This window comes from Gracilinanus agilis, chromosome 2 (assembly GCF_016433145.1).
Source record: "Gracilinanus agilis isolate LMUSP501 chromosome 2, AgileGrace, whole genome shotgun sequence".
Lineage (NCBI taxonomy): Eukaryota > Metazoa > Chordata > Mammalia > Didelphimorphia > Didelphidae > Gracilinanus > Gracilinanus agilis.
The window spans coordinates 547,206,912-547,223,367 of NC_058131.1; the positions used below are offsets into that span (position 1 = coordinate 547,206,912).

Here is a 16,456-nt window from a genome sequence, read left to right on the forward strand (position 1 = left end):
GACCTTCCTTTTACTATAGCCTGAGAATATATTGCTTTTATTGGCTCCCACATCACACTATTAACTCTTACAAAGTTTGTAGTCTCTGAAATCCCTTACATGAACTGTTTTGTTTATGTAGTTGTGTTTGACATTAAATGTTATGGTTGACATTAAAAATCCAAGTGAAGGGTTTTACATTTATTCAAGTACTCAAATGCCATTTGGGTCTCAGGTCTTCCCTCCCAACAACATGGGTCCCCACCTTTACATCCTGTGCAATTCTTGTCCATCCTCCCAAGATTTCACTAATGAGGATCTACCCAATATGATGAAAACTTTCTTTTGGAAAATATCAAGTGAAGCACTCTGGATACTAACTTGTCTTCCTTCACTCTCATGTGACTTATCCATCTCTTTCTGTGCTTTGATGACATCCTTTACTACTATTCTTTTTTGGAGTTCCTTGTTAGTTTTATGTTGCAGCATGTTTATACCCATCATGATGCACCTTTCCTTAGCTCTATGGGAGGCTTAGGAAAAAAATAACATGGCATGACTTGTTCTTGGTGAATATCCTGTTTCATGGTGACCATGACCTCCCTTTTGACATACTCACAAATCACCCCTTTAATAATGCATTCTAAAATGTTGAAAGGAATTGAAGTTAATCCCTTAAACCCAAAGTTGGAAAAGTCTCTTTGCAACTAAATGCAAAATGAGGGGATGATCTCTAAGGTTTTTTCAATTGCTCGGTCCAGTTATCTGTAAATTCAAACTCTTGGATATAATTAGATACTTTTCTTTCACTAATGCTTATGTATGTCAAATAACTCAGGTTTTCTTTATGATGAATAGACCCATGTCACCCTGAATTCCTTATAGTGTGAGCATTACATCTTATAATCAACAAACACTACAATTTGAGCTTGATTTATTCTTTTATTGATTGTCTAGACTTAAGAAAGTGTTAGGCATGCAAGCTACATCCTGTGAGTTTCCTCTCTCAGTAGGGTTATTTAACATTTACCAGCACACCCTTGGTTTCAGGGTATCTCTGCAGATAACTCCCACCACACCTTTGATCCTTTATTAACAGGAGAGAAATTATATAACTTTTTGCTTACAGCTTTTCAGGAGTAAAGCTCTGGTTTATTCTTTCAATAAATTGATGGATCAGAGAATTTCTTTTAGGAGACTGTCCCAAGTAATATAGAAGAATATGCCCCTAATAACACATACTTAGGCATAAAATTATTCTAATACCATATCTTGGTACCCAAGAAACTCATTAACTATACCTGGTAAATGATTAACCACAATTTTGACATTTAACATGGGTAGATAGGATTCAAGTTAGGCATCCACTAGGAAGGAGAACACTTTAATTAAAAAGAGTTCTGTTGCTAGAAGGCAGCCTTGCAGTAGATTATATGTCGTCAATTTATCATTACATAGAATTCAACTATAAAACTGGCTAAAATTTAAGTGAAAAATGTTGAGATTGTAGTTACTTCATTCTGCCTTAATATTGCTTGAAATGAAAAATAACTTTTTAAGGAGATGGAGAATATGAGTCATTGAACTATATTATGACTTTTAAAAAGCTAGTGGTGACTTATATTAGGCGTTATAGACTGGAATCCCTGGTAAATCTACCAGACATCCCAGATTTATGGGGACAGTTGTCACTGCCTTATTTTATTCTTAATTATATCTTCCAGAGTATCCTTGTTTTACATTAGCACTAGAATTAAGAGTCCCCATACCAATTGTGCAAAAATTGTCTATCTCTTTGTTTAAAATACCTAATATCTACTTAAATGTGTTATATAATATAGAAAGTTAAATTTAGAAGAAAAAAACATGGCATCTGTGAAAGCAATTTGTATTAGCAGCTAGGTTGTAAAACTGCAGAGGTTAATGTGAGGGTTCCTGTGGTTAGGTTCCTTGGCTGAAGGTAGAGAAGGCAGAGAAAGGGTTGGGGAGCTTACAAATTTCTCTCCAGGATCCACTCTTTGCCACAGGAAAAAGAATAATTGGAATATTGCCTGTTTATCAGCCAGCCCTAATTCTTGAAAGACTTGGATTTAGGTTTGTGAGAAATATCTTTTGGTAAGGGAACCTCATTACTTAAGTCCCTATCCATGTCAAACAGGTAATAGAGAGGTAGGCCTAGATACTCAGTTCCTACATGCAAATAAAACCCAGACTGGCAATCCTCAGTCAATACACATTTATTAAGCACTTGCTGTGTGTTAGGCACTTTGCTAAGTGCTGGGGATACAAAAAAAAAAAAAAGGAGGAAAAACAGTCCTATCTCAGAAGACCCAAAATTTTCATCTAATAAGAAGTCAGATTACCAAAGCCTTACATCCTGTTTTTCACTTCCTTTGTATAATATTTGTGTAGAATCTGTATTTGTTATCCTTGTTCCTGCTGAGGTCCTTGGACCTGATTTGTTTTGCATCTGTTTGCTAATAAATTGCATTGCTTGGACTTTGTCTCCTCAGTTATTATAAATTCACTCGTGACTCCAGAACAAATCACCTAATTTCAGCTTGCCTTAGTTTCTTCATCTGTAAAATGGGGATAATAATAGCAACTAGCTTCCAGTGTTGTTTTGAGGATCAAATGAGAAAATGAGAATATAGTTTGGCACAGTTATATAAATGTTAGCTATTGTTATTAATACCACTGATGATACCCTAAGTGAGCCTTTCTGAGTATGATTAACATTCGTCTGCATAATTTCTCCTTCCTCATCTCCCAGACCCATCATACCCACCCCAACCATATGGTCCTACAAGTATAATTTGTATTATTTTTCTGTTATCTTGTTTTCTTGTTCATCTTTCCCCTCTTTTCTTTCCTTCCTTTCTTCCTCCTTTCCTTTAGGTCGATGTGTGATAGTCATTGATCCAGATCTCCAAAGCATTAACTTTGATTCAACCTTCATAATGAAAAGGTAAAAAACACAATAGTCCATGGCAGTCACAATTGATCTATTTATTTCAAGTTCGTTTTTTAATATATCAGTTAAAAGCAGTCAAAATTCGTCACAAAAATCAAGTCATTCATTTGGGGGAAAACGTTTGGAAAATTTATTTCTAATTGGTTTTGGTAAATAAGTCTCAAAGATAAAAGGAAAAAAAGAAAATGAATATATATTCTAAATCTTGAATGTTTCTTAATTTAACTTTTCATTAATTATTCTTTTAAACACAGGTCATCACCACATAAAATAATTAAAGTGTGATTCTCTCTCTCTGTATGGAAATATATGACAATTTGAAAATCAATGGCATGTATTTTTCAACTAAAAGACTTTAAATATTTCCTACGTACCAACTATTTAATTAGAAGAAATCCCACATAAGTAGTACTATAATGGCAACTTCAAACAATATTATAAAGGTCAATTAAAACATATATTCAAAGGATAACACGCATTATTTGTTTAATTAAAATATATGCATTTATATAATCCAGTTATATATATTTTCAAGTAGGCAGTAAATTCAAGCTGAATATTAATAGTATATCTATAATTACATTAAATTGCTGATTTTAACCAAATGCTTTGAACATTTAATAACAAGGAATTTTTCAGTAGTTTTCAGTGACTGATTTTTAATCCACCTTTGTTAAATAAATCTCTCTGGAGGCTCCAAATGATCATTGTTCCTGCCAAATTTATATTTTATAAGCCTGAGTTACTAGATCAGTTAGTTAACACATGTTTTTTGAAGACTATATTTAGACCAGTAAGCAAATACCAGGGAAAGAGAAGATTTGATTCCTTTTCCAGTGGAATTTAGAGCCATAGTAGTTTTCAAAATACATACAAGCAAACATGCCTTTCTCTCACATCCTTATTTATGTACAGGCAACACTGATAGCATTTGCCTGGAAGCAGGTCCTGCTTCTCCCAATGCTAGTAAGTCTTTTAACAGATAGGTTTACATTATTTTGGTTTTATTAGTAAGTTTAAAAATGGTGACAGAGTTGGTTATGAGCCAAAATGATGATCTTTAGAAGTCACTTGAGATCAGATCTGGTAGACAAAGTACTTGACAGTTTTCCATTTGCACATTAAAATGAATTATACTTGAAGCCTTTGTATATTAAGAATAGAAAGTTAGGACATTTTTGTGATTTCCTCTAACCAACAAGACAGGAGGGAGGTTCTTTGTGAGGATTTCTAGCCAGGCCATGTACAATGTATCCGATATAGTGGCTTTTCTAGCCACTGGAAGACTCCTATTGGAATTGGATTGGGGAGTGAAGAAAGACACACACACGCGCGCACACACACACACACACACACACACACATACACACACACACACAGAGAAAAAGTTAAAAAAATGTGATAGAAGTTAACACCAACAGTATTTCTAGACTATTTGTTCACTAATATCCTGATTGATTGTATCAAGAAAAAGCCAAAACACTTAAAGGAGTCTGAGGGTTGACCTTAAACTAATGGTAATTCTTATAGAATATAAGTATTCTGAAAATCAGACAAATCAGTCTGGGGTGCTAGATTACAGAAAGAAGAGAGGGATAAATAATGAAAATGAATATATCATATCATTTCACAGTTAGAAGATACCTTAGACATCATCTTAATTGAACTTCCTCTTTTCACAGACCCAAAGTGATTAATTGATTTACTCAAGATTACATTTTGAGGGAGCAGCAGAGACAGAGCAGAAAGAAGCTTCTGAGGACCAGTTTGCCGCTCTCATTATGCCGCTCAGTTGCTTTACTGATCTTTGGAAAAACCAAGACCAGTTTTTTCTTAAATTGATGCCATTATAAGAATTTTAGGAAAAGCACACTTTTAAGTTGTTAGGAACTTTGGAGGGTCATCTAGTTTAGGGCCCTTCTCCAAACTTTTCAACACTATCTCTGAGAGATTAGCCCCCATCTTCAGCTTGAATACTTATATTTTTATAGGAGTCAACTCTTAGAGGATAGAAACTACAAAACAAGTGATGAACCTTTCATGCTTAGCTATCAGAGTTTACCAATTTATATTTCCACTTGCTCTCTCAAATCATATCCTAAAAGTTTTTTAGTTTGGTGTAAATTTTTTTCCTTTAACTTTAGGTCAATTTGGCTATTTGTTTACTATTATTACATTTTTTTATGTAGCCTTAATAGGTAAATATGTGTTTATATATGTGTAACATATATATGCATATACAATTTCAACATAATACTGATGTATATACATATGCATTTTAGAAACATTATGTATATAATATACAAATGCACACAACATACATATATAATGATATATACATATACTATATGTATAATATACGTGTAAAGATATATACACAACATGGTTATATATAACATGCATGTGCTTGTATTATATATCATATTATTATGCATGTAATATACATATCATACACACTAAATCTATCTGTCTATCTATATATCAACTTTTGGAATGGTACTTACAGAACAATGAGATTAGCAGCTCGTGAGTGTTCTTGTAAGAGTTCATTCAATCGGACTTGACGGTAACACTATGGAAAAATAAATCAGATTTTGTAGCAAATGACTTTGGTCTGGGCTGTTATCTGTTCATAGCATCCTAGGGAGATAAATCTAGAGGCAGAAGGGCCCTCAAAGTTCATCTAGTTCAACCACCTCATTTTATAGATAAGGAAACTGAGTCTCAGGGATGTTAAGTGACTTGCTCAAGGTTAGGCAGGTAGCAAGTGTCACAGGCAAGATCTGAACATAGGGCTCTTGCCTCTAGAAATTATGTTCCTTCTACTCCAGAACTCCAGAATTTTTGTGCTGGGAGCAACCATCCAAATTCCACCTGAGGGAAGTGGAATGGCAGGCACCCTTAGCTGAGAGAGAATACTGCTCTAAAGCAGACAGAAACCCTAGGACATTGGTGGATGTTGTCAGGAAGATAGAGACCAGGGTAAGGAGGGTGAGTGGCTCACTAGAGCATGCCATCTCTAGAGCTTTCCATTTTGTTTTGTTTGGTAGCTTCCTTTTTTTTTTAAACTAATAATTATTATTTTTAACCCTTATTTTCTGTCTTACTATCAATTCTAAGTCAGAAACGTGGCAGGCAATAGGGGTTAAGTGACTTGGGAGGGGTCACACAGGTAGGAAGTAACTGAGGTCATATTTGAACCCAGATCCTCCCACCTCTAGTTCTGGAACTCTTTTAATATCTCTTTTATTCATTAAAGCTATAATTTTTAATAAGTGCAATTCTTCTGTTCAATCTTGAAAAAATCATAAAACTAATAAGAAACATTTGAATGATTTCCAGAAAAAGGATAATAATAAATTAACATTTGCATACTGCTTGCTATGTGCCAGGCACTGTGCTAAATGCTATATAGATATTATCTCATTTGATTCTGAGAGAGAGATGCCGTTGTTATACCCATTTTACAGACAAGTAAACTGAGTCAGTGACTTGCCCAGAGTCACATAGTTATTAAGTGTCCGAGGCTGCATTTGAACTTGGGTCTTCCTGACTCCAGGCCCAGAGCTTTATCCACTGTGGCCCCTACCTATCTACTGTTGTAAAGAATGTGTTCTAAGTAATTAAGAATAGATTCAAACATAACCTCACAAAGGGGTAACGGAGAGAAAGAATAGAGAAAAATATTTGGGAATTAAGGAAACTAATCAGGTGAGGGAAATAAGTCTGGTCTTAATTTCCTTTGAATAGTCTAAGAGAGGCTGAATTACATTTCATCTTTCCGAGGAAGCACGGTGCATTTTTCAGTCATAAGGCACATATTTCTACTAGTAAATGAACAACTGACCCAATTGTAAGAACTGCACTATCCCTTTAAGGGCAGGAGGGCTCATGCTGTTGTCTAGCAAAAATTGGCAGCTTAGTGGGACAAAACAGTTAATGCATGCTTCAACATGAATCATTTGCCACATTTTAATAAATGGCCAAATCTAATTTATCTGTACAATGTTCCAGTGACAGAAGCAAGGGATGTCAGTTATTATCATCATTTCACTGGTTCAAGAAAAAAAAAAGAATTGCATAGTCACCTGACCTGACATGGCTATAACTTTCTGGGTCTGGTTCAGTTCTCTGTTTTGCTAGACCAGTGATTCCCAAGCTAATTTGGCCATGCAACATGGCTAGGCTTGAAATATATTGACAATATCTATAAATGCTTGTTCAGAGGGCTGGTGGATATGTAACATCTCAAGGGATAAAGGAAACAGGCTAAAACACAGGAAATAAAGTTGTACTTATACTAAAAAAAGTATACAAGTGGTAAACATTTTGATGCACAATTTTGATTTTCATATTTTTGTGAGAAAGTATTCCTAACATTTTTTTCCACAGAATTCTTGGTTTTTAATTTGTGGGAAAACAGTTTTCTCTAGTCTAGAAGATATTTCCCCCATTAGATTTTTAAGTTCCTTGTAGGTGGAGACTGTATTTTGCTCCTTTTTGTATTTAGCCTGGTGTCTGGCACTTAGTAGGCATTTAATAAAATTTTATTGAACTAACTGAATAGACAATTTTATAAAACAAAGAAAATCCTAATATTTTTAGTCATTTCTTATTATTCTCTCTTCTCAAACAAGTTCACTTTGGTATGATGTTTGGTTGTTCTCACTTTCCTCTATTATAAACATTCAGATTGGGTGCCATATTTCCTACCATAAAATGCTTGCATTCATGTTTTTTCCCTCAGTCTCTACTTACCACATCCCTCATTCAGATTAGATAGGTATGACACTTGATTTACTGACATTTCTGAATAAGGTCTGTTCCTTTCCAAGTTGTTCTGTGCATTCTATTTTGTCCATTTATAAAAACCATTGTTAAGCCTTATAAATGAATGAACAAACCTTATGACTCACCTTATATCCCTTCCGTAAAATTTTCATTGATTTGCCTCCATTAATATCTACTCTGATTCAAAATGAGCATCATTTTAAAACTCTGTCAAACCACTTCATTCTACTTTATTCCTTTTTTTGCTTGATCATCACGATGTTTTCATTAAGCCTAACCTGATCACCATCAGCTACATTCCTTCCTCCCTGATTTTGCTTCGATCTTCCCACTTCTATAGTCTCATACCTAGAACAACATACATCCCTTACTTTAAGCAAAAATCAGAATTCAACACATCCAAAAATCCTTTTTGAGCTTAGAAGAAAAACTCAATGGGTTTATATTTGATCCCAAACAGATTCAGATAGCATATACACACATATATCATGTGTGTATATATTTTTATATATACATACACACATAGGTTTGTACCCATTTGAATATTTTATTTGACTTTGAAATCCATTTGAGATGGGGATTTTGACTTTTACAAGTTCTTTTTTTACTTCAAAACATAATATAAGCTGCATTCACTGAATAGAATAGAATTGATAACAAAGAAAGAAAGAGATCTTAAGTGAATACTTTCCAATGGTGAGGAATCTAGTAGGACTTACCTTTTATGGATCTCACATTGGTAAGTCAATTAATTAGAAACTACCAAATCAACTATTAACCCATCTATCCTTATAAACAGCAATCTCTAAAACCAGAAAAAAGCCTCATGTACTTGATAGCCCTGAAAAATAAAAATAGTTTGTATGGGAAACAAACCACAAATTTTGCTTTGTTCCATAATTAAAGTTTATTTATATATTAAAGGAACCACAAATTCCAGTTTGTTGTATAATTTCCAGTTGTTTTCCTGGATTTTATTATTCAGTTCAATTGGAAATATGATCAACTATTGGAAATTCTGTATTGGAAAAGTGACCAGTTCCCATTGATCTAAATACAGATCAGGGTAATTAGTTATATGTACTCTACTGTAAAGTCCAAGGAAGTTTTTTGATTATTGATTCTTCTTCAGATTTTCCTAGAACACTGTCTCAATTTCTCCTTTGCCCTATTACATTCTATTTTGTGGAATACTTTGTGTACTGTAATGTCCTTCCTATTACCAAGAGTTCGTTCCCTCTTGGAAGACAAGGATGATGTCATTTTTCATCTTTTCATACCTAGTCCCTCTTACATTTTATATATCTATATGAATATGTACATAATACATGACACTTTAAGTGTTGGATTAATTCTGGCCATTTTATGGAGATTACCCAGTATTACCCATCTGATCTCTAGGTTGAGCGCTACCCTTATTTTTGACTTATAATGGTTTTATAATAAGATCCTTATCACTAAACTATCTTTAGCATGATTTTTTAATGCAATGACTATTGCCTACCCATTCTTTAAGTTCTTCAACTTAAATCTTTGCTGAGACTTCCATGGACTCCACACTTTTTCACAGAAGTAAATGGTACCTAATATTTGACTTTGGTGGTGCTCATAGGTTATACAGCCTGTATTAAAAAGGGCTGCACTTGGATACTAGACACATAGATACTTACATCATGATTCCTATGGGAAATTTACTTTTCTTCTTTTCTAAAACAACATTGATTTTATAAGCTGAACCAAAAGAAATGGAAATAAACCATTTTCAAAGTAGTTATACCTAATAAGATGATTGAAAAACACCTAAAAATGCAGAACCTCTAAGACGACCTGAAAAATGAAAGTGAATAATAGAGATTTCCACTGTTGCTCTTTCAGCTGTTTTCTTTTCAGCTATTCAGACAACAATGTAAGAATTAAGAGAAGACAAGCCTTTACCTTTTCCTTGAACGCTTCTAGTTCTGAATCTGTAATTTTCCATGGTGTTTCTCTTTTTAATTTCTCAGCAGTGGTTAAATCTTTGCAGCTTTCATGGAGACGATATGGTTCAATCATCTCTTCAAAGAATTTCCAGCTGAAATTGGAATAATAAAGGATGCCTCACAGTAGGAAACTAACTCATTATTTCACAGATACTCTAAGTATTACTGGTCCTGCTGACTATGGAATCAGTGCAGAATGTCATGCAAATCTTTTAAGAATTATTTATGCAGGCAGTGTCCTGTGAACAAAGATGTATCTATTCTGTTGGCTACTTAGAAGATGGCCATAGTCTGTTTAGTATGTCACCAGCCCATGAAATATTAATGTTGAGGTTAAACACAAAAATACAGGAATACTACTAACTCTAGTGAGGTAATTTCCACCCAAGCAAATTACTTTCATATAGATATATTAGAATATAAAATAATTTTCCATTTGGTTATTGTACATTCTACTTGGGAAATATCCTGTGAACTGGTGAATATGTATTAGATTTAGTTAAGAGTTATAAAGAGCCTGCTTTAGTTTTCAGACCACCTGTCCTGTCCACTTACCAATTTGTCAGTATGGTATGAGCATGTTGAATGTGAAAAGTATATAAACCTGTGAATTTAATGACTTAAAAAATGGATGTTTTTTATAACAGTTGTGATAATGCTGCTTTTTTATCTTTGTGTGTCCCAGTGGTAGGAGAGAGTTTTTCAAATGCCTAGTATTTGAATATATTTTAGGAGGCATCGTAGTTGGGATGGATTTTAATATCTACAAAGCTAGGAATACTTATATATGATTAAAAGGAAAACACATTATGGGAGAGATGCCTACTTATTAGGAGCTTCATAATATTTTAAAATATTTGCATATCTTAATCTTGTCTTCCAGAAAAATATTAAATTTATTTCTCCAATCATAACAATAAAACTTAAAAAACAACAATATAAGACGTTAAATACTGTCAGCATATTTCTTTAAACTCTCAATTTTTCGAAACAAAATCTTTTTTTATTTTATATGTAACATAATTTAATTTGAATTTAGTAGCTTTGGAAAGGAAAATGGAAGACAAGCATTGGAATTAAGAATTGGATTGAAATCCTTCTTGTGACATTGTGTGACCATAGGCAAAGAATCAAACTCCTTAGGGCTCAAGCAACTTTTTTCAATTTATAAGTGAAATCAGAGGGCTGGACAGAACCTGTAGGAAACAGTAAAATTTAGAGTCTAGGAAAATTATTATTAAAACTGGATTAATGAAGCAATGAGCTAAAAACATAAAATAATAAATCAGATTCTTTAGCGAGTAGGTCAGATATAGATTTGGCATATAGGAAAAATTGCAAAGGGAGAAAATTGAATCCACACACGTGCACTTTTGTTAGAAAAATTAACAACTGATATGATATATCATCACAATTTCTATTACATAGCACCATTTAGGAATATGTCTGACAGCATAGCAGTTGTGAAACTGGTAGCAAGTACCACTTAATAGTGGTTTTTATATGCTTGCCTGCAACCATTTCCTAAAAACACTTCTAGAAACAGTATGGTGTAATACAGGGGTCGGCAACCTTTTTGGCCGTGAAAGCCATAGACGCCACATTTTTTAAAATGTAATTTTGTGAGAGCCGTACAGTGCTCATAGTGCGAGCTTCTGTAACAGCGCCTGAAAAAAAATTGACTTTATAGTTTCTGCAGAAAGAGCCATACGTTGCCGACCCCTGGTGTAATAGAAATTAATACTGCACTAAGAAGGAAGGAAACAAGACCTTATTAGGTATCTGTTAGGTATTATGCTGTGTTTTACAAATATTACCTCACTTAATCCTTATAACAATTCTGTGAGGTAAAATCACTATCATGATCACCAGAGGAAATTGAGGTGTAGTGACTTGCCCAGGGTCACACAGCTAGGAAGAATATGAAGTTAAATTTGAACTCATGAAGATGAATCTTCCTGATTCCAGGTCCAGGGGGCTATGCAATGTACACCCCTAGTTGTCTCCAAGAAAGTGGGCCAGGAATCAAGAGACATGAATTTTAGTTCTAGCCCTACCATCAACTTAGAGGGGTAAATTATTTAATGGATTTTGCTTTCAGTTTTCTCATTTGTTGTCTATCTTGAGGACTATTTTGAGGGATGGAGACAGCATGGTACAGTGGAATGGTGCAGAATTTTTACTACCATTGAAACCTTGGAAAAGTCACTTAACTTCTCTGGCCCTCAGTTTCCTCATTCAGATATAAAGTTATGATTCTTGAAAAATATAAAGTGTTATCTAAATTCAAGTTAGTTTTTTTTTTGTTACAAGGAGTCTTTTAATTAGTTGATAGCACCCGTTAAATAAACAGGTGAACTGTTCTCTACTGAAACCTGGTGTAAATTTAGATTGAGCAGGCTAAGTATTTTTTCAGAGCTACAAGCAGGAAATTTCTAAGTTCTTTGTGAAATAACAGGTAAAAATGTTAACAATCCTTATATTTTTCTCTTCAGCCCAGCTCCCTGGGTTCCTTTCTAAACCTGATTACCCTAATTAAAGAACTTTCTAATTGCTCTTATGGTGATCTATATATGGTATGATATTCCATTGTTAAGTATAATTCTTATTTAACCCAGATTTTTTTTATTATCTGATAACTAACTACTCCTTCCTTTCTTTCTTCCCATGATTCAAATAATTGATCCAATATGCCAGGCAACAAAACTTTCCTATAATTGCATAATTTCTCAGGTTCCCACATCAAGATTTCTTTTCTTCTTAGGCAAAGCACAAAATTCTGTTGTTAGCTACCCTGCCATTGCTGTTATACTAAATTTCCCTGCTTAATTGCTTCTAATTTTCTCTGATTCTCATTTGAATATTCTTGTCTTCTTTCTGGCCTTTGACTCCAAATTCATTCCATGTCGTAAAAGAATCATATTTAAATATGTGACTCTCTCAGTTTCTCCTGGCTCAATTATTTTCTCATTCTTCCATTCATCCACCCTCCCATCCATTCTAATCTCGCATAGCCTGACAGGACAAGTAGGAATACAATTTACTCCCATTCCAGAACTGAGCTCATGTATATTCTTTACTTGAGCTTAACAACAGAACAAGCAAATTGGAAACTCATTGAATTTTAATTTCATAAACTAGCCAAAGCCATACTCTTTGTCTATATTGCTATAGTTCGCTATAGTTGTCTACCTGTATGTTGTTTGAACCCTTTTGTAAAGCCTCACCATGTATGGTAAATTAATTTTCATTTTACTCAGGAAAATTGGACTGAGGCTATGTTGCAGATAACTAACTCACTGACTAAAAAGAAAAGTAAAGGGGTACGTAATTCCCAAGGTAGAAGCCACTAAGTTATCCTCATCGCTGGAAGATGGTAACCACTGGTAGGAATACTTTTGTGCCAAAATGGCATGATGTCACTTTCTGGTGCTTTTTTAAAAAGCTGCATATAAAAAGGACATCAAGTGATACTTACTTAGGAATAAGATATATATTTTTATGAGGCTTTAAACGTTCTCTTTTGGAACCTACAGGATTCAGTGGACTCTGATATTTCAAATTAGATGGCCAGAAACCATCATTGCGAAGTCTAAGGATGTGAAGAAAATTTCATTTATTGTCACTAGAGCAAATTTTCTATTATGAATGATGCTTTTGAAGTAAGATCTGATGTATATTCTAAAAGAAATATTTGAGAATAATTCGTAACAGGTACTCTTGTCTTTCAGTAATCATCACGAATCACCTACTATGTAGTAGGCTTTGTGCTATGCACTGGAATCAGTGTGCTAAGTGCTGAACCTGATATCAAGCCAATCCATATCAGTCATGTTTTTACTGATCTGGCAGAGCTCTAAAACTATGCAGTGTCTTCTGATGGATTGTGACCTTCTGTGGGGTGGAGAGGCTTGCTCAGAGATCCTTAGGTTGCACTGCCTAGGATCTGTATGCCTGAGGGAATGATTCAGACTAAAAATGTTCAGTTTAAGACTAGTAAAGACTACCATGCCTAGGAATAATGGCACAGGATTATAGCAACTGTTGGTAGCTGTGGCTAACTTCTGACACAAAACCTGGCTTTATTAGAATACTAGCAGTAAATTTGCCCCTATTCATCTCTCTAGTGTCACAGGTGGGATGCTTCTGCATGAGATCTCATCTATCATAATATCTTTGTGCCTGTGAATAAAAAGTAGTGCCGAGAACATGGGTATGGGGCCAGAGAGAGACAAAAAGACAGAGACAGAAAGAGTCAGAGAGTCAGAAATACACACACACACACAATATACACATGGTCTCCCTCACTTAAATATACTGCATGGTTTTAAAGTCCTTGGAATAGTCTAGGCAGAGTAATGTTCTGTGTGTGTGGACATTTTGTTTGCTGCAAAATCCCCAAGCATCTCATAGATCTAGAGATGATGTAAAATTCTCAGAAAATTCTCAAAACAAAATTAACCTAAATTTCCTTTAATTTGAAAAGTAGGTGGAGTATTTTTAGTGTTTCTCTGGGGAAAGATCGCCAAGAAAGATTAGTGACAATAGGATGTTGCTGTTGTGAGAAGATGGTTGGGAATCTCTTTAGTAGAGATTCCCCACCTCGATCCCAACAGTTTTGGTTAGGAGGATCATTCATTTGTCAAATTATAGCAACAGAATTTGTAATCTACCAAGATAACAGAATAACCCATTCAATGTATAGGATTATTTCCTCCATAAATAGTAGAGAAAAAAGATTCTTAAATAAGTGCTTATCTCTCATAATACTTTAGGCAAATATTAATCAGTTACCTGACTCAGGTCTAGCCCATAGAAAAACATTTTCAATATCAAATTTAAAATGAGTTCCATTTTTTCCATACAAGCTAATAAGTTCTGACTCATTGTAGGTGTTATCCTTGACTTCTCACACTCTTTGATCTTCCATATCCAATTTGTTGCCAAGTACTGCCAATTTTGTTTATGTAACATCTCTTGAATAAGCTCTCTTCTCTTTGACACTGTTACTGCCCTGGTGTAGACCCTCATTATCTCATGTCTAGCCTATTGCAATAGCCTGCTGGTTGGTCTTATTGCCTCCACTGCCTCCCCAATACAGTCCATTCTTTACTCAGATCTGATCATGTCACTCCTCCTCTCCCCATTTCAATAAACTATAGTGGTTTCCTATCAGCACCAGGACAAATACAAACTTCTCTTTGTCATTCATAGCCCTTTGCAACCTGGCCCTTTCTTACCTTTCTAGTCTTCATATACACTTTGCTAACCTCCATATCCTGCATGACTTAGCAACAATGGTGTCTTTGTTGTTTCTTACACAAGAAACTCCATCTCCATATTCCATGCATTTTAACTGGCTGTTTCTAATCTTGGAAGTTTCTCCAACCTCATCTTTGCCTTCTGGAAACATTTTTTTTATGGAAGGAATGCCTTCTGGAAGGAATTTTTTCAACTCCAGTAAAATCTTATTTTCTATAAGATGCCCCTTCAGATTCACCTTAAATCTAGTGCCTTCCCTCTGTTGATAATTTCCAATTTATTCTGTGTTGCTTATAAATTGTTTCCATGTTGTTGCTTTCATTTTACTGTTACCTCCTTAAAAGCAAAAATTTTTCCCTCTTTTTTTTTTGTTTCCCTGGTGTTTAACACAGTGCCCAGAACATAGTAGATGCTTAGTAGTTATTGACTGACTGACATACCAAGTGGAGGCAGTGTGGTGAAAGGAAAGAAGATTGAACATAGAGTAAAAGAGCTCAAGTTAGAATCCTGGCCTCTGCCTCTTATGTGTGTGATAAGGGGCAAATCACTTAATCTTTCTGGTCCTCAGCTTCCTTGTTTTTAAATTGTGGGTCTTAGAATGGATGATTTCTAAGGTTCCTTCCAGCTCTAGTTACATAATCTTTTCAATTTGTAGGGAGGGTTCAGCTTGAGTCTTGGACAAAAGGGGGCAGGAGCCTACAGAACCCCCTAATTCCTGTTACTACCTTCTGATAAGTAGAGGTTTCATATCACACAAACCAGGCATGCAATAAGATGAAAAGGAGTCTATATTCCAAAGAATGATGGGTTGTGTAAAGAGCAAGTGGGTAGCAACATGTCAGTTAGCTTTCTCAGTACATCTTGTGACAGAAATCAAAGAATGGTGGAGCATACAGGAATTTCAGAAACTGGTATAATAGATGGCTATGAAGCTAAACTCTTTTTTAAAAAACCTTTACCTTCCATCTTGGAGTCAATACTGTGTATTGGCTCCAAGGCAGAAGAGTGGTAAGGGTAGGCAATGGGGGTCAAGTGACTTGCCCAGGGTCACACAGCTGGGAAGTGTCTGAGGCCAGATTTGAACCTAGGACCTCCCATCTCTAGCCCTGGTTCTCAATCCACTGAGCTACCCAGCTGCCGCTGAAGTTAAACTCTTGATTGAACAGACACCTATGTAAAAAAACAACAGTGAGAAAACAAGAAAGTACGAAAGAATATCAGATGAATGAATATAGAGGCCAAAATTTATGAAAATATCCATCTTGAATAGTTGTTAAAAATAAGTCAATAAACACAAAGCAATTTTTGACTGCTGAAAATGTAACTGATCATTTGACTATGAGAAACAGCATTTCTGACATCACTAGTACTATAACTTTGACTTGCCCACAGGGAAAATTCAATACGTGGAAAGCTATGGTCCCTAAACAGTTCTTTGTGGAAGATACAAAAGAAGCAAAGAGGGCAGCTG

The 16,456-nt window shown here is 34.8% G+C and overlaps 1 protein-coding gene across 1 annotated transcript in view; it reads right to left on the reverse strand.

Annotated features, from left to right (window-relative positions):
* Positions 1–2,967: 2,967 nt before the first annotated feature.
* Positions 2,968–16,456, reverse strand: part of SLC12A1 (solute carrier family 12 member 1) — a 151,056-nt gene continuing 137,567 nt past the window's right edge. Inside the window, exons 25-27 of the mRNA XM_044665187.1 lie at positions 9,680–9,815; positions 5,458–5,525; positions 2,968–4,242 (exon numbers count right to left, since the gene is read on the reverse strand). Of these exons, the coding sequence (XP_044521122.1) occupies positions 4,107–4,242; positions 5,458–5,525; positions 9,680–9,815 (340 nt within the window). The 3' untranslated portion in view covers positions 2,968–4,106. The remainder of the gene's footprint in view (positions 4,243–5,457; positions 5,526–9,679; positions 9,816–16,456) is intronic.